Source organism: Helianthus annuus, chromosome 15, assembly GCF_002127325.2.
Source record: "Helianthus annuus cultivar XRQ/B chromosome 15, HanXRQr2.0-SUNRISE, whole genome shotgun sequence".
NCBI classification, from domain to species: Eukaryota; Viridiplantae; Streptophyta; class Magnoliopsida; order Asterales; family Asteraceae; genus Helianthus; species Helianthus annuus.
In genome coordinates this window covers 65,892,858-65,920,069 of record NC_035447.2, presented here as the reverse complement: position 1 = coordinate 65,920,069, position 27,212 = coordinate 65,892,858, and the positions used below count along the sequence as shown (strand labels likewise).

At 35.2% G+C, this 27,212-nt stretch overlaps 4 protein-coding genes across 7 annotated transcripts; 2 read left to right on the top strand and 2 right to left on the bottom strand.

The window, feature by feature from the left end:
- Window positions 1-493: 493 nt before the first annotated feature.
- LOC110911769 lies at window positions 494-12,068 on the top strand. 3 transcript variants are annotated; one of them, XM_035983864.1, is made up of 5 exons: window positions 494-651; window positions 1,668-1,979; window positions 10,346-10,425; window positions 10,880-10,905; window positions 11,569-12,068. In XM_035983864.1, exons 2-5 carry the CDS (start codon window positions 1,677-1,679, stop codon window positions 11,871-11,873), a joined length of 714 nt encoding a protein of 237 aa, XP_035839757.1. In that variant the 5' UTR covers window positions 494-651; window positions 1,668-1,676; the 3' UTR covers window positions 11,874-12,068. The 3 variants fall into 3 exon arrangements, with proteins under 3 accessions (XP_035839757.1, XP_022012111.1, XP_035839756.1); XM_022156419.2 differs by having other exon boundaries at window positions 10,847-10,905; XM_035983863.1 differs by having other exon boundaries at window positions 497-651; window positions 1,628-1,979; window positions 10,847-10,905.
- LOC110911768 lies at window positions 7,240-9,156 on the bottom strand. The gene is made up of 2 exons (XM_022156418.2): window positions 7,801-9,156; window positions 7,240-7,540 (listed from the first exon to the last, which is right to left on the bottom strand). The coding sequence occupies exons 1-2, from the start codon at window positions 8,978-8,980 to the stop codon at window positions 7,503-7,505; spliced, it is 1,218 nt and encodes a 405-aa protein (XP_022012110.1). The 5' UTR covers window positions 8,981-9,156; the 3' UTR covers window positions 7,240-7,502.
- Window positions 12,069-14,663: 2,595 nt separating the features above from the next.
- On the top strand, window positions 14,664-21,362 carry LOC110911767 (apoptosis inhibitor 5-like protein API5). 2 transcript variants are annotated; one of them, XM_022156416.2, is made up of 16 exons: window positions 14,664-14,948; window positions 15,039-15,203; window positions 17,597-17,696; window positions 17,780-17,845; window positions 17,974-18,071; window positions 18,174-18,248; window positions 18,365-18,514; window positions 18,628-18,693; window positions 18,780-18,845; window positions 18,935-19,045; window positions 19,122-19,211; window positions 19,304-19,410; window positions 19,505-19,619; window positions 19,694-19,774; window positions 19,858-19,955; window positions 20,914-21,362. In XM_022156416.2, the coding sequence occupies exons 1-16, from the start codon at window positions 14,862-14,864 to the stop codon at window positions 21,104-21,106; spliced, it is 1,668 nt and encodes a 555-aa protein (XP_022012108.1). In that variant the 5' UTR covers window positions 14,664-14,861; the 3' UTR covers window positions 21,107-21,362. The 2 variants fall into 2 exon arrangements, with proteins under 2 accessions (XP_022012108.1, XP_022012109.1); XM_022156417.2 differs by having other exon boundaries at window positions 14,685-14,948; window positions 19,709-19,774.
- LOC110911766 (glutamate receptor 2.7) lies at window positions 21,288-26,857 on the bottom strand. The gene is made up of 5 exons (XM_022156415.2): window positions 26,601-26,857; window positions 24,593-25,875; window positions 23,601-23,910; window positions 22,332-22,723; window positions 21,288-21,948 (listed from the first exon to the last, which is right to left on the bottom strand). The coding sequence occupies exons 1-5, from the start codon at window positions 26,854-26,856 to the stop codon at window positions 21,448-21,450; spliced, it is 2,742 nt and encodes a 913-aa protein (XP_022012107.1). The 5' UTR covers window position 26,857; the 3' UTR covers window positions 21,288-21,447.
- Window positions 26,858-27,212: the final 355 nt, after the last annotated feature.

Genomic DNA, 27,212 nt, shown 5'->3' with positions numbered 1-27,212 from the left:
TTGGTGATTTAAACACCAACTTTACATTTGGGTCATCTTAGTTTAATCCCGTGTCTCTTTTCCCAAAGCTCCTCACTAGGCCTTTATATAATTGCAATTGGTTCCCTGCAAGTACTTGAAATCGTGGTTATCGGGTTTAAAATTGCTCGTCATCTTGTACATTAAAACCTCGTCAAAACATTCTGTTATAATATTATGACACTAAAATTTGGGATGTTACATTTAACATAACACATTATTCAATCATTGAAAAATATCATATTACAGGTTAGAATGACAAAGTCGTTGGGTTTAAATAGGTTTGTAGCCCCCTCCATTGAAACAGGTCAACCTGAAAATACCAATGTTAGACCATCTTTGACCCGACCCGAACCGGTTTTTGAGAAAAAAAAACTGATTTCTACCCACTGGCTTTTTGTTTGGGCTTTGCGTTAAAAGTTTAAATCTAGGCCTTTCTAAGCTCATGTAAAGTTTTTGGGTTGGGTTCAAGAACAAGCCCATAAACATGTAACCATATATACTTATACAGTTATACGGCGTCGTACCCATAACGCTTGACCCTCCCTCTCAGAAGCTCCGGCAGCTCACTCCGGCCACCGTCCGTGTCTAATATCCGGCGACCGGATATCTTGCAATTGCAACAGAATTCAGGTATAAATGTTATTACTTATTAGGTTAATTGTGGTGTACATGTGCATATGAAAGTTTATAGCTTCTGATAAGTTGGTTTGGTGGATCTGTTAAAAGCATGATGAATTGGAGAATAATTTGTAGTTTTATGGTTATTCTATTTTCTTGAAATGAATCTGATATGTTTTAATCTTTTTGTGGTGAATTTCAATGTGTTGAATAGTTGCATACCACCTGTTCGATGAAATGTCTGTAAGAGATTTGAATTGATTTGTGTAATAGAGTTATAGAGAGATGTTTCTATTGAGGTTGGATTGAAATGGGATTGAAATTTAGGTTATTTCTAACTTTAATAACAATAAGTGGAGCTGCATTTTGATTGTTAATAACTGTAAGAAGTTTTTTATTTTTGTTATTGTGGTGCATATGTGTTGTATACCACCTGTTAGATGAAATGTCTGTGATGGGTTTGATTGGATTTGTGTTATAGAGATTCGTTTTTATAGAGGTTGAAATGAAATTAGATTCAAATTTAAGTTATTTCACGTTCTATAGCGAAAGAAAGAGCTGCATTTTGATCGTCAATTATTGTAGCAAAAAGAACAGCAGTATTTTGATTGTTGATGTCAAACATATAGCCTTTTCAACTGCAAAATATACGTCATTTTGCTGAGCGCTTTTGCCAATTAGGCTAAGCGTATTCCACATTTCCACCTGTAGTTTTTAATGTAAAAAGAGTTGTACGTTGATTAGTGATTTCATGCGTGAAAGAGCTGACCTTTTTTTTTTAAGAATTTGAAACAAATTCCATATGTCAGTCTCTGGTATACAATCTAATACTAGCGATTTCGATGGATGCTAGCAGAAAAGGAACTTTTTTGTAAGTACTACAAGAAACAAAGGTGTTAAATTTTGCAACATGTTAGAACATATGATATGCTGTAACGGATTAAATTTTAAACAACGTTTCTCTTTGATCATGTTCTTGCATGGATAGAGCTGAAAGATTTTTGTCTTCTTTTTACATCGCGTAACAGAGAAGCACAATGCTACGTGTAGCAGCGAGGCTCTCAAGACGTGCTCTTTCTTCGGTTCGAAGTCATTCCGGTACTTATCAGGCAACCTTTCCTATAAAGCAGTCATTATTCACCAGTTCTGTGCAAAGAGCACCCAGAGTAGGGCATTGCGTTTCAGGTGACATTCTTAAATCGGTTTCACATGGCTCCCACACATTTTCAAGCTTTGCATCGGGCTTCTCTCCGTTGAAGCACAAGCCATTGGAGTCCCTTATTGACATTGAGAGGGCAAAACATCAAACTCCAGAGGATCTAGCTCAAATTTGGGATGATGTAAGTTCTTGCTACCGCTTGTTGATTCTTTTTAGACTTATTAGGTGCATAACTAAGGTTTTTGCAATGTGGGTCACCCTTGTGTTTCTTGAAGATATTTATCGTAAACTCACAGTTCAACTATATTGAACGCACTTGCATTAGTTAATAGAGTTTTTACATAACGTTGCAGTTACAAAACGGATGAAGTAACCAACATAAGATCCTTAAAAATACAGTGAGAATTATCAACTTCAAGACATGAAATTTACTCGTTGCTGTAACATTTATAGGCAAAATATAAATGTACATTCAACCATATAATAAAGTTAACTTGATCAAAATTATAATCAAAGTTTTATTTAGTTAAGCATTTTTTTTTTTCATTTAAGTGATTACTATCAGCTATATATGCATGTGAGAGTTGTTTAACTAATTTACAAATAGTTGTTCGACAATTCAATTTGTAATTTTCTGATATAAGTAGAAGTAGTTGTTTCAAATGTTCAATTATTAAGTTTAGGAAAAATGACAGATAGTACGACTTAACTGCTTTCCTTCAAGTTCATGGCCTTAACATCAAAATGACATTTGTTAGGTACTGTAACTTATGAATATTGTCTTCCACATAGGCCTACTGTCTCTAAAGAAGCTCTCTTTGAATATTCATTTTTATTCATTTCGGATTCAGTATATTCCATTAACCTTTTGGTGGCTTTTAATAATTTAGTGAATAAGGTAGTTGTGGCTGACAGTTAGGCACATTTATTAGAAAACAGTTGCGATATGATGATTGACTATATGTTTAATTATTTATCCAGTTGGACATGGACAATGGGACGGTTGTGTTCAATGCTTGCTTGATTAATGAGTAAACTACAAATATCGTCCTTTACGTTGACATTCGATTGCAAAGTGTATCATTTGTCTTCAAAAAGTACAAAAAATGTACTCGATGTTTGCAAACCCTTGTATGTTATGTCCTTTAGCCCTAACTCAGTTAGTTTTCAAGGTTAAATCTGACCAAATAGACCCCCGCATGAGGGTATTTTGGTCATTTTACCCTAACACTTAAATAAATAAAATAATCAAAAAACCCCTCTCCTTCCCTCAACTCTCTCTCTCTATACAATCTGCCAACACCGCCCATGGCACCATCACCACTGGCATAGCACAACCGCCATCACCACCATAGTTGCCATAATCTCCAGTGAACGTCACAATCCGAACCCACTTTAATTTTTTTCTCTAAATCGACATGTTCAACTCGATCCCATTTTGGTCGGAACCCGTTTTCACCTAGACCCAATTTTACTTACAAGCTTACCTGATCCTTCAGTTTTGCAAGGTTTAGTTCCTACGGTTGACTTTCAAACCATGGCTAACAAAATTGAGTGATTTTATGTGAAACGTAAATGCTAAAAAATGTTATCCCACCTGTCACTGCCCATTCTGGTAAAGGATAGTAAATTGTAACAGGTTCAGTGGTTTGTTTGCAACAAAATCAAAGTACTCCATGTGAAATGCCAGTGACTTCTGTTTGCTAGAAACATCATAATCACAATCGTTTTGGGTATTGATGGCAGAGGAGCTATGGGCGGTGGTGATGTGATGGCAGTGTGGTGGTGCTGTGGGCGGTGGTGGCAGATTGTATAGAGAGATAGTTTGTAGAGAAAGAGAGAGTTGAGGGAAGGAGAGGGGGTTTTTGATTATTTCTTTAAGTGTTTAGGGTAAAATGACCAAGATGTCCTCATGTGGGGTCCATTTTTCAGATTTAACCACTAAAATTAACTAAGTTAGGGCTAAAGGACATAACTTGCAAGGGTTTGCAAACATCGAGTACGTTTTTTTTTGTATTTTTTGAAGACAAAGGACACACTTTGCAATTTAGTGTCAACATAAAGGACGATTTTTGTAATTTACTCCTTGATTAATTGGATTTAACAATGTTATCGTTTCTGATTATTGGGAACATAGATATTAATAATCAACGGGAACCAGCAAGAAGCTAGAACCCACACCACAAAACACCAATTTTTACGGTCTACAAATTACATCGAATTTATACCACACAGACCATTCGAGCCAATTTATGTTCACCCTATTTTTAATCCACAAAAAGGAGAAGACTTTAATCTCTTCCGTTATCCTCCTTACACATGTCTCCTTAGAGCATTCTCATCCGAGTCTCTATCTCCATCTATATAATATAACTAAAAACCACCATTTTCTCTAAACTGTGTATTTTTTTAAGAACATCTCACATTCGACTCTCCAGCTTTATCTCTATCTTACTCACAAACACTTATTTTATTGTTTTTTCTTGGTTTTATACACTCACAGTAATATATAGATTGATGAATAGTAAGCCTCTCAATATAGAGGGTCACTTTAGTTTCCAATAAAACTTTCTCTATTAGTCTATTATAGAGGTTCCAGTGTAGTGAGTTTTAGTTGTTTTCTTTATTTTTCCCTCTATATTTAATTATTTATAGAAAAAGTAGCATTTAGAGGTTCAATGTCAATGCTCTTTAAAGGTTTAGAAAATTCGATGATCTCTTCATTGATATAAGACCCTATAAATACAAAAGGCTCTCCTCTAATTTTGGTAGGAGATAACCTTAACTTAATGTACAAGATAACTTAATGAACAAGATAGATATCTATTCTAAAAAATCGTTCTAATCTATTACACCCCCACAGTCGAAGCGAGAGGAGGCCGAATGCTTAGACTGGACCGAAAATCGTCGAATAAAACCCGCGGAAGACCTTTTGTAAAGATGTCAGCTATTTGGTAGCGAGATGGTATATGAAGAATCCGTACATCACCACGTTGAACCAAGTCACGAACAAAATGAATATCCAACTCAATATGTTTGGTACGTTGATGCTGTACCGGGTTCCCAGACAAATAAACTGCACTTATATTATCACAATAAACCACACTAGCCTTCCGAAGGGGGCGGCGTAATTCTAATAATAAATTTCGAATCCAACATAATTCGGCGACCACATTCGCAACACCCCTGTATTCTGCTTCCGCACTAGAACGAGATACCACAGCCTGACGCTTGGATGACCAAGATAATAAATTAGAACCCAAGTAAACACAATACCCTGAAGTAGATTGTCGAGTATCAGGGCAACCAGCCCAATCAGCATCAGTGTATGCGCGTAATGAGAGATCACGGAAGGTACCCAAAGTGAGACTAAACGAGGTAGTGCCTTGTAGATATCGAATAATGCGTTTAAGAGAATTTCAATCAATCCGAGGGGAATGCATATGCATACATACTTGCTGAACTGCATAACTAATATCTGGTCTGGTGAAGGTAAGATACTGAAGTGCACCAGCTAGACTACGATATAACGTAGGGTCTTCGAATGGGTCACTTGAAGAGGCACTAAGTTTAGATTTTGTGTCCACGGGAGTAGCAACCGACTTGCAGGATGACATACCGGCCCGATCAATAATGTCTAATGCATATGATTGTTGTGACAAGAACATAGTATCGTGCTGTCGTGTTACCGTAATCCCCAAAAAATGACTCAATGGTCCAAGATCTTTCATGTCAAATTCGGCGGCCAATTGATGTATAAGTGTAGCTCGTAGAGTATCGTTGGACGTAAGAATAATATCATCAACATAAATAAGTAAATAAGCCATGTCAGAACCCTGATGATATATAAATAAAGAGTTGTCACACTTACTCTGCTGAAAACCAATGGACAAGACAAAATCCGTAAACCGCTGGTACCATGCCCGGGGTGCCTGTTTTAATCCGTATAATGATCTCTTTAATAAACAAACGTGATCCGGATACTGGCGATGACGAAACCCCATGGGTTGATACATATAAACTGTTTCGCTAATATTTCCATGTAGGAAGGCATTGGTGACATCCAACTGATGTATGGGCCAGGACTGTGATAAAGCTAGGGTCAAGACAGTCCGAATAGTGGTCGGCTTGACAACCGGACTAAATGTCTCCCCACAATCAATGCCCACCTGCTGAGTACTGCCATCACAAACTAACCGAGCTTTATAACGTTCCAGCGTGCCATCCGATCGATATTTATGTCGAAACAACCACATGCTACGTATTACGTTCATATCAGCGGTGCGAGGGACTAATTCCCACGTCTTATTTTTAATAAGTGCATTGAACTCAGTCGTCATGGCATTGTACCAATCCGGTTTGGACAAAGCTTCGGTGGGGTTTTTAGGTAAGGGAGTGACCAGAGAGGCATGAAGATTAAAGGGTTGTTTGGGTTTTGAGATGCCGTCCATAGACCGAGTGCGTATGGTACGACTAGTCGTAGGCACGATAGGAGGGGCTGGGGGTGGTGGAGGTATCGGGTTTGTATGAGTCTTTGGCCGGCGAGAATAGGTTTGGTTTATGGGTAGTTTAGAGGGAGGGCTGTTGGGCCGTGGTGGTGAATGGGGGGGGGGGCGTTGAGTATAAATGGGATGTAGGGGAAACAGGTGAGGTTTGGGCCGAGTTGGGAGAAGTAGAGGAGGAATTAACATGTGTCCAGAAGGATGGATGTATGGGAGTGGAGAGAAAATCGTATGAGGAGAGGGACTTTTGTGGAGAAGTAGAGAAGGGAAAAGTGGTTTCATCAAAAATAACATGACGATTTATGAGAATTTTGTTGGTGGCAAGATCGAGACATTTATATCCTCGATGATTAGGGGGGTATCCAAGAAAAACACAAGGCATGGACCGGTGTTCAAGTTTATTAATAGTGGTGTGAGGAATTAGAGGATAACATAGGCAACCAAAAACACGAAGATGAGTATATGTGGGTTGGGTGAGGTAGAGGGATTGGGTAGGGGACCGGTAGTTTAGAAGTTTGCTAGGAAGGATATTAAGAAGATAAGTGGCAACTTCGAGAGCATGATGCCAATAAATGTTAGGCATCGAGGATTGAGCTAGAAGAGTTCGAATAATGTTATTAATTGTGCGAATTTTTCGTTCGGCTTTACCATTTTGTGACGATGTATGTGGGCAAGAGAATCGGAATTTCATTCCATTAGAGTGACAAAATTGGTTAAATTGAGCGTTTACATATTCTTTTCCATTATCGCATTGAAATTGTTTAATGTTACGCTCAAATTGGGTGGTAATGTAGTTAGCAAAGTTTTTAAAGGTGGAGAAGGTTTGTGATTTCTGACTAAGGGGAAAAGTCCATAAAAAATTGGTAAAGTCATCTAAAAATAGAATGTAATAACGGTGCCCACCACTACTAAGTATTGGTGAGGTCCATAAATCACTATGTATGATATCAAAAGGTAAAGAAGTGAAATTGACAGAATCAATAAACGGAAGACGAACATGTTTACCAAAAACACATGATTGACATAATTTGGTTTTTGCCTTATTACAATCAATAAAACTGGAATTTTTAAGAGAATGCAATAAATTTGAGCCAGGGTGGCCAAGGCGTTGATGCCAAAGATCTTGAGACACAGCGGTAAAGGTAGATGGTGCGGTGAACTTGGACACTTGAGTGGGATCCAATGTGTATAGGTCACCAGAACTATTGCATCGTAGAATAGGAGTCCTGGTCTTGAGATCCTTCACAATAAAACCAAAGGGGTCAAATTCTATAGACACATGATTATCTTTAGTAAAACGACGGACCGAAAGAAGGTTTTTAATTAAAGATGGGGCATAAAGGACATTATTTAATTTGAAGGGTGGGAAGGGTGGTGGTAAGGTTTGGTTTCCTTGTCCAATAACGGGTATGGTTTTGCCATTACCGACGACAATATTACGAGACATGCAATTATTAAATAAAGACGGAAAATTAGTAGAGGTCATATGATCTGACGCACCTGTGTCCATGGTCCAATTTGGATCATGCTGATTAAGTGCCATGTGATAAAGAGCTTGGGTCAGGTCCGTTGGTGTGTAGCCATCTGTAGAGGAGACTTGACTAGCGGCATAATTTTGGGCTGGCCGAGGGCCCAAAACACCTGGGCCAGCGCTGTTCGGTTTGGGAGCAGATGGGTAGGGGCATGGAGGCACCATCCATTGGGCCCAAGAATGTTGTTGTGGAGTGGCCCAATTTTGTAAGTGTTGTTGACCGGCCCAATTAGGAGGGAAAGATGGATAAGATGGGTACTGTGGAAGATGCGCTCCATTGGAGCCTGATGTATTCCAGCCACCACGTCCATATTGAGTACCCGAGGAATTCCAGCCGCCACGTCCACGTGAAGCACTTCTGCCCCTGCCGCGACCTCTGCCACGGCCGCGTCCTCTGCCACGTTCCGATTCAGACCTGGTTTCCGAGGTTCGAGTGTCTGGTGCCCTGAAGGAGGAGCCGTGATCGGAGGTTGCCGTTAGGGCCGTTCCGGCGAGATTAGCGGCTTGCTTTGCTTGATTTATCTTCCTTGTTTCTGCCATACACAACTGAGATCGGGTTTCATAAAAAGTAGGCAATGGTTTCGTTTGTTGAATGATAAGGGCGACACACTCGTATTGTTCCGTAAGCCCAGTTAGGATCTGTAGGACAAGCTGTTCATCGGTGATCGGAGAGCCGATATTCGTAAGCTGATCGTAAATAACTTTCATAGCCTGACAGTAGGAGGTCATGGTTGAGAACTGATCCAAGCGGGTACTGGCAAACCGGTTGTTTAAGTCGATTGTGCGAGAAGCTTCATTGTCTTGAAACAGATTCGCGAGTGCGGTCCAGGCATCATGGGCAGTGGTATTGGGTTTTAGAATTGTGTGGAGAAGATCAGAGGAAATTGTACCGTAAATCCATTGTAGAACAATCGAATCCAACCGTTCCCAAGTTTCGGCCGGCGGTTGTTCTTTGTCTTTGTCTTTGTCTGATGAAGATGTAGCAGGAGTGACCCGAGGCAGAAGGTGATCATAGACCTGAAAGGATTTGCATTGAATTTTGAACAATTCCGACCACGTTGTGTAATGGCCGGTTTCAATATCGAGAGTGACAGGTATGAGGGTACGAATGTTGGACACAGTGACTGCGGGGTGAAGTTGAGATGCCATAGATGTGAAATCGGCTGATGTTATGAACCGAGAAGAGGGGTGGGAAATCGGCTGATGTTATGAGCCGAGAAGGAGAAGAAAAGAGAAAAAGGATCGACTGATGCTCTGATACCATAAAGGTTTAGAAAATTCGATGATCTCTTCATTGATATAAGACCCTATAAATACAAAAGGCTCTCCTCTAATTTTGGTAGGAGATAACCTTAACTTAATGTACAAGATAACTTAATGAACAAGATAGATATCTATTCTAAAAAATCGTTCTAATCTATTACTCTTATTATTACACACTTTATCATTACTTGCTCTCCAAATACTCCATAAAGCTGTGTAGAAAACTGCTTGGGGTAACTTTTCTTGGAATTTCTTCGGGTACTGATTCCCCTCTTCTATAAAAATACCAAAGTGGGAAGTTTATTAAGGACTGCCTGCCTGCCAAGCGAAGAAGTTCACTTTGATCGGAACCCAATTGTTTCATCTAAAGTGTGAGCTGTATGCCGAACAAATATTTTTTTCGATTAAAAGTCATAGGGTGCGAATAGGAAAATTACCATCTGCATTTAAAGACCATGACCTCCTATCCCTTCCGTCTGATAAAGATTCTTGGTTGATCGATGATACACAACAGTTCCATAACCATAAGGAAGTTTCACCATCTTCCCATATTTTTTGTGGAGCATGTTGTTGTACATGCATGTAATTTCAATATTAAAACATATATAAAAGCTTAGTCGTATCTAAATATTGGGTAAATGATGCTAGAAACCTATAGGAAATATATAAAAAGTTATATAATTATTTGCGCCTCGGGTACGAAAACTGGTGCACTTTTGTGCTTCGTACCTCGGTTTTAGACCTTGTCACTTTTGTTCGCTTCTCGCTTTTAAAAACCAAGACCATCACCAACCTGTCCTTTAATTAGCGTCCCTAAATCAGTCTAAAACTTTGCAAGATCCTTATTGATCGAGCATATATTTTTCCACATTCCAGGTATACTTAATTTTAAAGAAATAGAAGAGACCGACCCTTGGTTTTAAAAAGCGCAAAGTGCACAAAAGCGATGAGGGTTAAAATCGAGGCGCAAAATGCAAAGCGCAAAAGCGGTGGGCTTTTAAAGACCCGATACCGTTCCACCATTAGCTTTTGGGGTCGGGCCATAATTCTCTCCCAAGCAATCGAATGAATTTTGTTCCTGTCATTACCTTTACAATACAAATATTCTTATTTTCTTTCCACTTCCCTAAGTGAACATTAATTATTCATATGCATAATTTGATCTGTTGTAATTTTTTTTGGATAAAAAGCATGATGTGCGCATTTCCCAATGCTCAAAATGGTATTTAACTAGCTGATGTGAATTTTCAGTTTCATTTAGGAAGAGGTCATATTGGTGCATCAATGAAGACAAAGTTGTATCATCTGATGGAGCAACGAGCTGCTGACTGGTAATTTCTCTTCATCTCAAATCATTTTTTTTTATATTTTTTTTTCAGTCCAGAGCAACTTTTTAGGAAGACCAAAGTCTTAATTATTTACCGATTGTTCCAAACGCCTTTCTATTATTGTACAACCCAAGCTTTCCAAAGTGGCCTCTGAAATTGACTTTTCAGGAACTGTAGTATCATATCCATTATTGTATGTTATTAAATAGATATTTTTTTTTTTGTAATTAACAGAGGTGTTTAAATTATTAATATAAAATCATAAATTAATTAAGCCCACCTCCACCTACCCACAAAGAAAAAAAGGAAAACCCTGTGATTGATCACGGGTCCGTGTTGGGAAAATGCTTCCTATATTCGATAAGCTTGTTCTTGTTACCTTTTTAATTGGTTTTTTATTTGAGAATTAACACTTCTTATGTAGCCGCTATTTTGTTCTTCCTGTGTGGAAAGGCAGTGGTTATACAACGATGTTTATGCAAGGTTTGATTCTCTTTATCTACAATCCTGCTAGCATCGCTATTGTTTTAGCAAACCATATAGGTTTATTTAGTTTTTAACTTTCAAAAAATGTTTTGACTATCTTTTTATAAAGAGTAAAATGCCATTTTCATCCCTAAGGTTTGGCCAGTTTTGCGACTTTCACCCAAAGGTTTGTTTTCCGCATCTGGATCCAAAAGGTTTAACATCTTGCCATTTGCAAGATGTCAAACCTTTTGGATCCAGATGCGGAAAAACAAACCTTTGGACGAAAGTCGCAAAACTGGCCAAACCTCATGGACGAAAATGACATTTTACTCTTTTATAAATAAAGCCATAAAGGAACCACATGTTTTCAAAATAATCACTTCTCGTAATCATGACAACAAAGCTTTTGCATATTTTGTGAGATCCAAATTGGATTCTTCTGATACTTGATGCATACACTATCCTAGAATTGTGTTATTCAAAAATATTTATTGTAGTGGTATGTTTTTGTAAGCATAATTAACACGTTAACAAAGATTTACCGGGTTCAACCTAACCCTGTCCTACCTGTTTTAACCTGACCCGGTCCATCTAACATTTACCACCGGGTTCAACCTAACCCTGTCCTACCTGTTTTAACCTGACCCGGACCATCTAACGTTTACCATTTTGATGCAGTGCAGATGCCACACATACTTTTCACGGGTCTTGAAGATTACAAAGCAAGAGGAACTCAAGCCGCCCCTTACTTCACCGTTTCTCATTACAAAGAGTTTGCAGAAACTAAAGATTTAGTTCTTATTCGAGGGGATATCGTGTTTGCCAGCAAATTAACCGACTCTGAGGCAAAATGGCTCTTGGAAACCGCGCAGTCGTTTTACTTGAATGACACAAGGTACAAACTGGTTGAACGGTTCAACAAAAAAACAAGTGAGTTCGACTTTAAAGATGTTTTACGTGCATTAGACATGCCCATGATGTAGTTGGTTTATTTGCGAAAACCGACATAGGAACACCAATAAGAAAGATCATCATTTAGTGTTCTGTTTCAAAGGTTGTTGTAGCGAGTCAACAAAACAGAACATAAAAATTGACTTATTGTTAAAACGAATTCGGTGCTTGTAGTATAAGCTTCTTGCAGAAGCAACAATTTCGGCTCATTTACAAATGAGTTTATATCCGCTGTGTTTTACTTTAACGAGTTTAATGCGTACATTCTTGGAAAATTAGCTACAAAAGGAAACCAGTCAAATGGGTAAAAGAGGTCGAGATCCCTCTAAAATGTAGTTTTTTTAACTGATTTATTCAAAACTTTGGATTATTATTCGAGTAGAAAATTACTTGTTAATCGGGCATGACTCGTTTCAACTCATTCAAAATCATCACAAATCCATTCGAGCAAAACTGAGCTATCTTATTAAATTTGTACCTATGTATTGTTTTAATAAGTTCAAAGATATTGATTATAAAAACAAGTGATTTAAAAAAAAATAATGGAGGTTATAAAATACTTAATTATATATTTCTTTGTAACTTTCACCTAAAAAGTTCAACAAAGTAGGAATTTTCCATCGTGGCTGTTATAAAATTTTGTTTTGAGTTAATTACACAAATCGGTCCTTAGGTTTATACATAATTTCGCCTTTGGGTACTAACTTGTTTTTTTAACAGGTTTAGGTTCTATGGTTTCAATTTTGTAACACCTTTGGGTTCTAACACCAAAATTAGTTAATTAATGACTAAAATACCCTTGCATTTTTTTTAAGTTTATCAATATAACACATTTAGGTACTAACACCAAATTTTATTTAAGTTTAAATCAATTTTACAAAATCTATTTATTTTTTTATTTTCATTATTTTATTATATCTCTTAATTAACATAAACTCTATTTATTTTTATTTTTTTCATATTTTTATTAAATTTCTTATTTAACATAAAATCTACTTGTTACACCAGTATTTTTTTAAATAGATTTTTTAAATAAAATCTACTAGCTATATAGTTTTATGTAAATTAAATTTTCGTTTTCAATTTTGGATTGAAATGATTGATAATAATAAATATATTTCATGTAAAAAAATTTTAGCCTTTTTTAACTAGTTTTTTTTGGTCATTTACATTTTACTATTTTAGAAAGATATTTAATTTACATAAAACTTTATAGCTAGGTATTTTAGATAAAACTATATAGCTAGGTATTTTAGATAAAACTAAAAAAATTTAAGCCTTTTTTAACTCGTTTTTTTTTTTTTTTTTTTGTAAAATAGATATTTAATTTACATAAAACTATATAGCTAGTAGATTTTACTGGTGCAACTAGTAGATTTTATGTAAATTAAATATCTTTCTAAAATAGTAAAATGTAAATGAACAAAAAACGAGTTAAAAATGGCTTAATTTTTTTTTACATGAAAGATATTTATTATTATTATTATTATTATTATTATTATTATTATTATTATTATTATTATTATTATTATCAATCATATATATACAAAATTCAAAACAAGTAAGGTTTACATTATTTAAAACTAGTAAGAAATTTAATTTACATAAAACTATATAGATAGTAGATTTTATTTAAAAAATCTATTTAAAAAAAATACTGGTGTAACAAGTAGATTTTATGTTAAATAAGAAATTTAATAAAAATATGAAAATAAAAAAATAAATAGACTTTATGTTAATTAAGAGATATAATAAAAAAATGAAAATAAAAAAAATAAATAGATTTTGTAAAATTGATTTAAACTTAAATAAAATTAGGTGTTAGTACCCAAATGTGTTACACTGATAAACTTAAAAAAATACAAGGGTATTTTAGTCATTAATTAACTAATTTTGGTGTTAGTACCCAAAGATGTTACAAAATTGAAACCATAGAACCTAAATCTGTTAAAATAAAAAGTTAGTACCTAAAGGCGAAATTAGGTATAAACCACATGACCCATTTGTGTAATTAACTCTTTTGTTTTTGTATTCTTTTGCTAATTTAAAGGTCAAACTTTAAGAAAACGATGATGTTAGAGATCTCTATTCATGGAAAATTTTGTCAACCTGTAAACATATCATATAATGTTTTCCTTTGTATATTTTGTTTGGAAACAATCTATTCCTTTAAACGAGTAATCAAGTATAATCTAAAGTTTGAATCACCTTTGAAAATTAATACGTGAAAAGATAAACTGATCATGATATGAAATTCTTTATCCTATGTGTTATGTATTCTCTTAGCAATCTTAAACCGTTTAAAATCAAAACGAAGCCAACAAAAAAACATCTTTGATGAAAAACCAAACTTGCTAACCTTATATGGTTCTTTCTCTTTCACCCAACCAACCTCACATGACATCCTCCTCCCATTTCTCCTTCTCTCCTCCATCTCTTGCTGAACAACCTTTCTCCCGTCCCCACATACTCTTTGTCTGGAATGATATGTCATCCATTTTCTTCCGTCTACTATCTCGGATCCACGTTGGCTGCAAACAATCAATGTGATTATTCGATTTTCATTCCATATCGTGTTATATGAGATCAAACTCGGATAAAACACGCCCAATATAGTTGTACTTGTTTTCAGTAGAATAAAAGATCAGTAAAACTTAACAAGCTAAACTCAAGACCAAACTCAAAACAAATCAAATTATCCAACGTATAATCGTATAAAAAGTACAAGTAAAAAGTCAACAAACTTAACTTGTCAACCACTCAAATCAAGTTAAAACGGGTCGGGTTGGGTCGGGTTGACCCATTTTCAAACATTCCATTAGGGGAACTGTGTTTACACACTGCTACAGGTCGACAACCAATCTACAGAAACCACCTTCTTCATCCTCAAATCATACACACACACACACACAATAAAAACAACCAATCAAATCTCCAATTTTCACCTTCAAAATCACCATCTGATCAACAAACTCACCAGTAATCACAACTCAAAAGCACATCGCACACAGTTATCAGCAATGACGGATGCTTCAACTGACGCTAACGACATCGAAAAGCTTTACGTATACGGCGAACGCCTCAGCGAAGCCAAAGACAAGTCTCAGGTTTGCATAATTTGCGTTTCTAGGGTTTGCAAGATCGATTTTGTCAAAATTAGGGTTTATTGAACTATTTTGTGTTTTGTTGATGCGTAGAATGTGGAGGATTACAATAGTATAATTGAGGCTGCGAGAAGTTCGAGTATTAAGGCGAGACAGTTAGCAGCTCAGTTGATTCCTAGGTTTTTTAAGTTTTTTCTTGGATTATCTGGACCTGCAGTTGATGCTCATCTGGATTTGTGTGAAGCAGAAGAGCTTGGGGTTAGTGTTTTTGTTTAATTTTGTTTTAACAGGTTTAATCAAGAGTTGTTGTTGATTTGAGAGTTAGTTTTTTAAATCTTTGTGGTTGATGAATTATTGGATTGGAACAGTAAAATGGATAGGAATGATATAGCATAGATGCTTGTATTTTTAGTAGTACAAGAGTTAACTATAATTTGGAAGATGTAAAGATTAGTTAATCATCACTAGTGAGTGAGTCGTATACTTGTATAGCATAATCAAGTTGGCTATTAGCAGTTTAGCACATATATGATATATGCACTTCTGTGGCTGTGCATACTTATTGGTGCTCACAACCAGTGGCGGAACTAGAACATTAATTCAGAGGTATCCCAAAAAAAAAAAAAAAATTCACCGTGCAATCATACAATATTAAAAAAACGACAATAAATAAATAAAGTAAAACAAATATCTAAAAGACATAGTTTAACAACGAAAAAAATAAAAGTATAAACATACAATGAGTTTTTTCCCAAACTACTGTTGGCGGAAAAATTATTTACCATTTTGGTGTTCCTTCAAAACTATTTACCAAAAATGGTGTTTTTCTTCATTTTGTCTTTGCCTTTTCTTTTAATCAACATAAAAAAACTTAATAGTTTTTTTTTTCTATTCAAAAGAATAACAATATTGTTTCTTTCTTTTCCTTGTTAACACTATTTATTTACATGAATAAAATTATTTCTTTCTTTTTCCTTGTCGACTCTGTGTTTATTTACATATTAATATCACCTTTTAAAAACTTAAACTTAAACATCTACAAAACAATAATTCTTTATTTTCCAGAGTATATTTCTCATCCAGTGAATATAAATAATATTGTAATTACATTAGTAAGTCAAGAAAACAGTGAAACGACATGGTAAAACTATTAAGTCTCATTACAGTAAAGCCATCAAGTAATCATTTTTTTTATCATATCACTAAGTTAATATTAAAGAATAAATTCATTGTTCAAAAGTTCAAAACATTAGTTTCACTTCACGTATTTCTTGACTTCCTAAAAGTAATACAATTTGTAGTATAAGTTTCACTGCACTTTTTAGAATCAACCATTTTGATTTTAAAATTGTTTTTTCTTGCTATCTCAACCTAAGAATGTTAGTATAAGTTTCACTGAGGTTATTGTTTGTTTAGTGTTTTTGTATGTTTCTTATTTCATTGTTTAAACTTACACTATACGATCTTCTTAGTTTGTCTTTTACATGGGTTGGTCGATGAAAAATTTATAATGAGATGGAATAAGGTTATACTATCGATTTAATAGAAAAAAAATTAATAAGTTTTTTATGTTGATTAAAAGAAAAAGGTAAATACAAAACAAATAAAACATTAATAGGTTGATTGAAAAAAAAAACATATTTGGTTGTTTGAAAATAAAAGATATAATTACAAAATAAAAATACGGACATTGGATTGATTGAATAGAAAATTAATGAGTTTATTATGTTGGCTAAAAGAAAAGTAAATACAAAATACATGAAACCACCATTTTGGTAAATAGTTTTGAAGGAACACCAAAATGGTAAATACTTTTTCCACCAACACTTTTTTGGGAAAAAACTCAATATACAATCTTCAAAGGCTCGGCTATTATTTAGTTATTTGGGCTTATTATTTAATTTCTAATTGGGCTTATTATTGATTTGAATCATCATCACCAGCTGGGCTTATTATTGGGGTGTAAAAAAAATTTTGAGGGGTGTCCTCGTAGTTGTTTAGAGGTGTCCTTTGTATAAAAATCGAAAAAAATAAAAAAATTTACACTACTGATAAAAAGTTGAGCCGTAGCCCGGGCTACGCCTAGATATAAGCCAGGTCCGCCCCTGCTCACAACCACTTTCGCATGCCAAAAAGCCTTAGATATGAATCTATGACTACATAGGTTGCAAGGATGATGAATTAGTGGAGTGAGTAAATGAAGCAAAGTTAGTGTCAGTTATTGCAAATGTGACTTTGATACATGTAGTTGACTGTAAGTGCTAATATAGCCAGTCTCTTGCTGATACTAAGCCCATTGAGTAAATTAGTATTTTAGCTAGTCTGATTGTAGTCATGTAAGGGATGTCCTGTTCATATATACCGATACTAATTTCCTCAAGGATTGACATCTTGGAGATTCAATAGTAATTAGTAACACATTTTCATTATTTAGTGAACACAAAAGGTCTTGCAAAATAATTACTTTTTCTTAATATGTTTTAATGTTAAAGCATTAAAACATAAGGATTAGTTTAGTTGATGTTATCTTCGTGCTTAATTTAATCTACTTTTGTTTACTTTCTCTTACAATAAATTTCATATGGAATAAGGATTAGTTTAGTTTCAGCTGAAGGCCTTACTTCTATTTTTGGTTGCTCATTTTGTAAAAGATTCGGGTTCAAGCGATTCGTGGCCTTCCTCTTTTCTGTAAGGATACACCGGAGCATATTTCCAAGATTGTTGACATTCTTGCACAACTTCTCATAGCTGGTAAATTAGGGTTTTAAGTTTTCGTATTCATGGACTGCTATATACAATTGTTTATATGACCTTGAATACTTTAATATTTCCAGAAGAAAACGTGGAGCGTGATGCAGTGCATAAAGCTCTTTTGTCCTTGTTAAGGCAAGATGTAAAAGGTACATCAATAATGCCATTCTTATTTTGCAATATGATCTGTACAAGTTTATATACCCAACTTTATATAGCAAACTGTCATGCACCCAGTTAATAACTGTAACTGTAAATAAATAATATATGCTTGCAGCATCCTTAACGGCATTATTTAAGCACATTGAGAGCGTTGATGAGCCAGTTACAGATGATAATCTTCGTGAGAGGACCCTGATCTTTATCAGGGACAAGGTGACAATACTGATTTCTCATCCATTTTAATGATTGTGGTTTTTATTTATATATTTATTTATTTTATTAATATGAAAATGTTGCCCGATTAAATATTTATAGGTGTTCCCTTTGAAATCTGAGCTCTTGAAGCCACAGGAGCAAATGGAAAGGCATATTACTGATTTAATTAAAAAAGTATGATTCTAATGTTATCATTAGTTTCTTATATGTATGCTTTAGTAGTTTAACTTGATTCACTTCAATGTCATCGGGTAACTTTACTAATGTGCCATGACTGAATTATATTGCAGAGTTTACAAGATGTCACAGGAGCAGAGTTCAAGATGTTCATGGATTTTTTAAAAAGCTTGAGCATATTTGGAGCAAAAGCTCCCACCGAGCGTGTGCAAGAGCTCGTTGAAATCATCGAAGGCCAAGCTGATCTTGATGCACAATTCAGTGTGAGTTCATTATGTTTGTTCTTTAGCCCTAACTTGTTGAATATGTAATATTGTACTTTGCTGTAACTTGTAAAGTATGTAACTTTTGCTGATTATGACTTATCAAAATGCAGGTTTCAGATGGGGACCATGTTGATCGATTAATATCATGCCTATATATGGCTCTCCCGTTTTTTATCGTACGTCACTTTTGTATATATACAATTTCTTTTCTAGTTTTAGCATATAACCTTTCTTTTGAACTGAGTCTCTATGCTATATGCAGAGGGGTGCTTCAAGTAGCAAGTTCCTCAATTATTTAAACAAGCACATTCTCCCTGTTTTCGATAAGGTATTAATCTTTTCAACTTTGTTTCTTGTGTTAATACCTATCTTTGGGATTATTTGTTGTGTATTTCCTTATATAAATATGATTTGCAGCTTCCTGAAGAACGTAAAGTAGACCTGCTTAAGAATCTTGCTGAGAGTTCACCATATGCAGCACCTCAAGACTCGAGGCAGATTCTTCCTTCTGTCGTTCAGCTCTTAAAAGTATACATAAAAAGAAACTTTATTTAATAATAAAATATATTCTATGTTTTTACTAAATTCTTTCTATACTTTTCAGAAGTATATGCCTCAAAAGAAAACAGGGGAAGAGATGAACTTCACATACGTGGAGTGCATGTTATACACGTTCCACCATTTAGCTAACAAGGTGAGGCTGTGAGCAATGTTTTGTAAAACTGTATCTTAACGTTATTGACATATTATCCAATCATTGAAGTCTAATAAACCCTTGTAAAACAGGCCCCAAATGCCACTAATAGTTTATGCGGTTATAAAATAGTGACTGGTCAACCATCAGACAGGCTCGGGGAGGACTTTACCGAGCTTTACAAAGATTTTACAGAAAGGTAATTTTTCTCTAGCGGTCCTAAAATGTATAAAATAAGTAATAACATACTATAGTAGTATAAAAACGCTGTGCTTACACGTCTGGTTATTAAGGTTAAACTGTGTTGAAGACCTCACTAAAGCTACCATGAAGAAACTAACACAAGGAATGGGTCAGCAAAATAAGACAACGGGTACTGCTATATCTGATGAAGAAAAGGCTAAAATTGTGAGTTAATAGATATCGTTTAAGGTTTAATGTAGCTCTATTCTCTTTTATCTGGCTGTATTTCATTATGACAGCTTTATGATATGCAGAAAATCCAAAAGCAGAATGCCACAACGGGGTTGCGCACTTGCAATAACATTTTGGCAATGACACAGGTATTGATATCAATAATATTGTCCATTTCAAAATGTATTTGAGAAAGACAGGATCTCATGCATGTTTTCTTTTCTTAATTCAGCCATTGCATACAAAATCACCTTTATTTATTGGAGACAAAAGAATTAATCTATCCTGGAATGAAGCAGTTAAAAGTGTAGCTCCAGCAAACACAGCCGGGTATGTTTATTAAACTCACTCGTCGGAGCATAACGTTTCCTGGCCTTGTTTTTTTTTTTTTTCCTTCATGTGGCAATGGAAACATCACTTTGCTAATAGTTTTAGTCAAATTAAAGGTGGCAATTACACCCTATTAAATTGGTTGATTTTGGTTATTTTCATCTCTTTTGGTCAAATGGGTAAATTTAGGAAATTTAATCAAAAAGGAAACGAGTCATATAGGTCGAACTGATGTTTCTATTGCTTTTTATTATAATCATAGTTGTCAATAGCTGTCGCTATCGTCACTATAGCAAATAGTTTAGCGTATAGGTTGAAGGTCGCTATAGCCTATAGGCTATGTAGCCATAAATGGTGGGATTTTAGTTTTTTATTTTATTTTATTTTTATTTTTAAAAATATAAATAGCGATTAAATATAGCTATAAAATAGCTGGATTTTAGGTTTTTGTTAAATATACATGTAAAATAGCATACCAGGGTAATTTGATATAATATACATATATTTTTTTTTAATTTTTTTTCTAGTGTATCGTTATTTATAAAATAGCGCCCGCTATTTATCGCTATTCGCTATGTAGCATGTTGCATATAGGTACCTTATTGCTATTTGCCGCTATTCGCTATTAGCAATTATGATTATAATTAGCTAGTGTTTTATGTATGATTTCAAAAACTTTATTACTACAATTAAATTCAATTTTTTGGAGTAAAGCTTTTTAGGAGTTTGTATGCATTACAACACTTTTAGCCACTTTTGATATGTTTTCTTTTTAGCTATTTTTTTATATCATGCCCATATTATCTGTTAGAGATCAAACATAAACCAAGTTGACCCATTTATAAGTAAAGAGGTCAAACTTACGACTTCTAGCCACTTACGTCGTTTTTCAGTAGACCATCGTTTCAAACGATCCTCTTTTTTTAACAAAAATTTACACATTTTTTTAATTCCTCAGGGCAAAACGACCTGCCAATGCCATAAAGGGTCCGAGCAACCAACCACACAAAAGGGGCCGTGGAGGCAGCAATCAGCTTGTCGACAGGGCTTTTGAAGGCCTATCATATGGCGGGAGAGGTGGTTCAAGGGGAGGAGGAGGTCAAGGCAGGGGTCGGGGTAGGCAGGGTCGGGGAAGAGGCTATTATCGTTAACTTCTACTTCCAAATGTTGGATAAGATCGATTGCTAGTCGGGCTGCATTGGATGCTATAGGGGACTTTACACACCTGAACTCCAAAATGCGGAAGCTAATCTAGATTTACACACCTGAATTCGACATTTTTGATGTCTTAATTTTTGAGTTTCAGATTTTGTATTTCCGTTGTATACGTACCGTCAGAAATTGTTATTGGATCTATGGTCTGAGCCCTGTAGTTTAATGTGTATGGTTTTGTGCCCATTTTTTTTTGGAAGTGGCTAGTATACAGACATATAAAACTTTATAAAAGTATGTACTATTACTATATACAAACTAGAAAGGTATTTTTACAAAACTAATTTTGATCCATTTTTCTCATGGGAATTTCGAGTTGAGTAGGCCTGCCAATTTCCAAATGCTCAGGGACCTCTGTGGGACTCACCGATTCCCATCTATGCGGAGTCTGCTGAGCCCATTCGTTCGTCGATTCTCTTGGTTGGATTTGGTTACGGTTCAAGCTAAGCACGATTTGAACAATTCTGACTGCTTTTCTCCAACGGCTCTCGTTATTCCAACGAGGACCATGTAAGCTAATAATCCGTTGCTCGATTTGGTTATGGAGCAGCCGATAAAGGAAAATTAGTAAACTTAGCGTTGAAGCGAGTGCCGAGATGAGAAATATTCCCCAAAAGCTAGCGAGTGTAAGTCTTTCTGTTTCCAACCCGGGATTGGAACTCGAGCAAGTTTGAGGGGCGTCAAGCCATTCGTTTTCTATCTCGCGAATCTTGCCGTCTTCCATGAGGGATAAAATGGCTCCCGAGACATCGTCGGTTATAGGAGAATCTTTTGGGAAAATCTACAAACATTCAATAAAAAAGCTTTTAGGTACAACATAGTATTCCCAATCTCAAATTGATGAGAAGCAATATAGTTAAAAGGTAACGGGTCAAATGTTAATGTAAAATGCAGCAAAAATGCATTTTTAATACATACCACATGGTATTCCTGTATACCAAGATTATATTGTAACAATATTCTTTTATAATTATATATACTTAACTAAACTATTTATAGGTAAAATTTTATAAAAGACAAAAAATATTGTTTGTAGGTAAGTTCAACTTGACCCAATCCGCTGTAAATATGTATCCGTGTTGACCTGTTACCAAACACGTCCAATCAACCTGTTTTAACACATGTAATACTATAAGAAGAAAGAGAATGATATCGTATACTTACAAAGCCTAAGCCTCCGAATTTGTATGAAGGGCCGACGGCGGTGTACTCGTTACAATACTCGTTAAGGAAGTACTTTTGATAAGGAAGCTCGAGAAAAGCGGCACTTATATTTCCATTCTTAAAGTTATCTGGATATTCGTCTTGGCGTGATACGTTTTTGATATTTTTCAGTTTTAGAACATTGGTTAAGTAGTCGCCCACAAACGAATCAGGGTCACATCCCACGGGTGCGTTGGTTTTCCTTAGCCAATCTATATCTCTTACCGTTGGCTCTAACATACGAACTGTGAGGATTGATGTGAGGCTAGCCGTGTAGCACGAGGTTAAGATGAACACCACAAAGAGCCATGTCATCACCACGACTTTACTGTGGTTGCTTTGTATCTTCTCTCCTGCATTCATAATTCCACGTCAACGGTTTATCAATTCAGATAAAAGGTGTAAACGAGTCAAGTCACTCAAAACTGCCTAGCTAAGAGCTCGGAATCAAGCCTAATTTGAAGCTTGTTTAATAAATGAGCACGAGCTTCATGTGCCAATCTGGCTAGGCTCACGAGTCTAAACGAGCCTACTGACTTAATATATATAACATTTTTTATTTGATACACAAAGTATATATTGTATTATTTTATATATAATTATAATACAATTAATTTATAATGTAAAATTATAGTAATAAGTATGATAAAAATAATAAATATTTATTTAGATATAATATATAAATAATTACTAAATAACAAACCGGTCTAGCCCAAACCGAGCTTGAAAACTTTATTACGAGTTGGGCTCAAACTTTGAATATAAAGCTCAAAACTGGGAGTGTTTATTATTCGAATCCAACTCAAAAACCCAAATTTCAACTTAGCATGATTTGTATAATGAATTCGTATTTGGGTAATGAATATTCGAATCTGTCCTTATCCAAATTCGAATCTGTGATTACCGAACGAATTCAACTTATGTATTCAAATTCGAGTTCAAATTATATAAATTTTTATAAAAAGATACAAATAACTTTCTTTAAATTAGTTATTTTTAAAATTAATTTTCTTTATTTTTTTCTTATTATTCAGGTTATTCGAATGAACCTGAAATTGAATAATCCAAAAATCAATCCATTGAACACTCAATACTCAAAACGAGTTGAGCTCGGGCTCTATTATGTTAAATGGGCCAAATCTAGTTTAAACGGGCCCGACTCATTTACACCACTTGCTTACATAGGCTCGACCTGTGTACGAGTTTTGGAAAAGTCAACCGGTTACTTACTATGTGAGAAGAAAAGGGAAGAGAAGGTGAACCACAATGCGGTTCCAAGCTGATCCTTCCATGGACCTCTAAACTCTCGGTTCACTTGATGCTCCATGAACCACACCACAAACATTGTGTACAACAATATGCTTAATGTGGCTAGCCACATCTCAACCGTGAATGGTTTCATAAACTTCCATGCTTGTTGTGTATCCGATTTCACTGGCACCACCATCGACAGCCCCGACTCGATAAACGGTTGCGTGAACTCCACATACCGCGAACGATTATGCAATATCGTAACGTCACCAACCGCGGCATCATAGTTCTTTTCACCAAAGAAGCATGCATAAAACGGAAAAGAACATCAGTACAACAGTGAAATTTTACTGGGTATGTTTGTTTGTTTGTTTACAAATATTTACTATTGCAAAAAGTAGTAACAAAACTGTCACTAAGGTTATTGCGACTGGTTTGCTAAATATTTCGGTCGCAAAAAGGTTTTTCACTAATATATTTTGAAGAGATTTTGTGACCATTCTTTGTTTTTTTTTCAAGCTAGCTATATTACTTATAAAGTAACTCCATCAAATTATTATCATGTTAGCATATAGTATTTATAAGTTCTCATTTAATCCTTCGTAATAAAAAAAAATTAAGATACGAGATGTTTTTTTTTTTTTTCAAGTTATTAAAAAAATATATAAATAAATTAATAATAAATGATAGATAATAAATAAATAAAGGTCCGAGATAATTATGTTAGTAACGTGACAAATACTTTTCATGTGGACCATCAAAATTATCAGGCAAGTTAAATGAAAAATCAAAGGTCAAAGGTCAAAACAATTTATAACGAAAAGTCTATACCAAAAGTCATGATTAAATGAATCTCTATCCAACTTTTTTTAAATCACAACGAATCCTTCAAATGAGTTACTAACGAAAATCAGTTAAAAAAGATAGAAATCAATAGGTTTAAATGTTTAAGGAAGTACGTTAACGAGTACCTTATAATATACTTGATCAACCATATCGTCATAGGAGCCGGAATGGTTTACAAACTCATAAGGTAACGTGTAGTAGTATTTCTCCTCCAAAACCTTGACTACAGACTCAAAAACGTCGATGCAAAAACCCGTATATTTGGTCTCGTTTGTACTCTCGATCAATTCCACTTTCACGAACCTATCGAATGACGTGGCATCCGGAACCCCGATCTTCATTTTCTTAGCATTGCTAGGCATTGCCCATCCTTTTGGAATTCGGTTTATTAGATCTCCCGGCCAGTTTACGGCTAATTGTCTTACGCTTTGTTCACCTCCGAGTCTAAGACTGTTTGAAAAACCAGACCCGGGTGACCAAAACCCTAGATCTTTATAACTTTTTCCAATGATATTCACAAGTTGAAACAACTCTGATAGCTTTTCGTTCTGAAAAGCTATCGTACCGGTCAAATGGGAGAAGTTGTTGAATGCAATAATTGTATCCATCAACTTTTCAGTGTCATTTAAATTTCCTAAATTATCTAAAGCTAGTGAGATAGTTTCTATGCTATCATATGCACGTATAGCGTATATCCCAGGCTCAAATTTTTCTTCCTTCGGATAGTTTGATCTAAAAACCGTCTTGAAGTTAGACTTGAAGTCTAGAAATTGCGTGCTTTTGTCAGAGTAGTACGTCTTCATGCCTAGAGCACCTTGCATAAACTTAAAAACCGACGGATCTAAAGAATCAAGAAAACTAGAAAAACTATTTCCTAGTATCCAAACCGAGTCTCGCCCCATTAGTCCTAGTTTATTAGCTTCTTCAAACACCCGAGTAGCCGTGGGTAAAGATGATTTCAACACGATAAAAACCCTTGATTGCTTTGTTTTAAGGACATCCACTAGGTTGTCAAGAATGGTCTCCTTTGGATCAAATGATGAAGTGTAATGAGGAACAACCACACTTTGTTCAATAAAAGAACCAATCTTTTGAAGTTCCTCGGATAATAATGAAACAGCCCGGTATTCACCACCATACATATTGTCTTCGTAAACCACGATGACTCGTTTCCAGTTATATGCTTGCACGATAGACGCGATGCACTTTATTTCATCCGACATGTCTAGATTGGACATATGTACCAAGAAAGGCCATTGAAGGCGCGATAGAGGTTGTAAAGTATCAGAACTCAAAGAAATAACGGGGATTTTAGCTCGTTGTCCTATTTTTGCTACTACTGCGGTTTCCTCCCATGTATCCGCCCCGACTATTACATGTACGTTTTGTTTGTCGATCAAGTCGCACGCTGCAGCATACAAATTTACAAGGCTTCAATTGTGCAAATCAAGAAATAAAATGATCATGAGTTTAATCGTAAAGAAATGTGTTGTGCTAAATGCACCCCACCCCCTCTCTTTTGACTTTTGCACCCCTCCTTCAACTTGTCGTATTCAATAATATTCCTCGCTTATTACACTAGAAAAAGTGTATCGTACAATATACCTTAATGTATGCTGCGTACACGATGGCAAAATGGCACGTTATGTTACAAGAAAATGAAAATCGCATGTTATAGGAAAAATGAAATTCGCATGTACATAAAAAAACTACAAATCGTATGTTAAAAAAATATACAAATCGCATGTATATAAAAAAAACTACAAATCGCATGTATATAAAAAGATGAAAGTCGCATGTTATAAACCAAATTCTCATGTTGATACTGAATCGCATGCATATAGGAGAGATTCTGTACAAGAACCGGCCTCTTTTACACTAAAAGACAAACAAAAAAATGTTTTTTTTTTTGGGGGGGGGGGGCGGATAAAATTTAAGAGGGACGGTCACATTTAGTCAATCATGTAACAATTTTATAAGGTACATGCACTTGTTTCGAGAAAATTCATGACTCGTAGCCGAAAACCAATTTGATCAAGTTAAACATGTTGTCTCTATGTAACACTAAAAGTTATATTAAACAAGAATCATATTGATGCTGTTTAAATATAATTATTATATTATATTTAGAACCTGAAGAAGCAGCTTCAAGAGGGTCTCCTTTAGAGTTCTTGAAATGAATAGCCAACTTGTGGTTTCTTGGACCTGAATTGAGCTTTTGAACCGCGATTTCAATGGCGGCTTTTTGTTCTTTCCCTGCTCTTGAACCTTCGTCGATGATCACTCCTATGTTTGTGGTTTGATGCAAGGCTATCGAGGTCGAACTGTTCGTTAAAATGAATGATACTAAGAAAACAAAGATTAGGTTTAAAGGTGCATAAGAAGACATATTTGGGACCAACTAGATTTTGAATAATTTTGTTATGATGCTCTAATATATAGGAAGAGATCTTGCCGTGCAAGTATCAACACACGACTTGGTCACTGTTGGAAACTATAGGCAAAGAAACAATCAAAATCAGATATTTCTAGCCTGCTTCCCTAAGCAATTCATAAGACAAAGATGTCTTTTTAAACGGTTTTAGATTTGTTTAATCATTTAGAACATTAAAGGGAACTAAATTTGGTTAAAAGTAAGTTAATATAACAATTTGGAAAGCATAAACAATACCTTTACCATTAAAAGTTTGCCACATGGGTTCGAAACTCACCAATGCAGCTCTTGATAAGGATTTTTTATTCTTT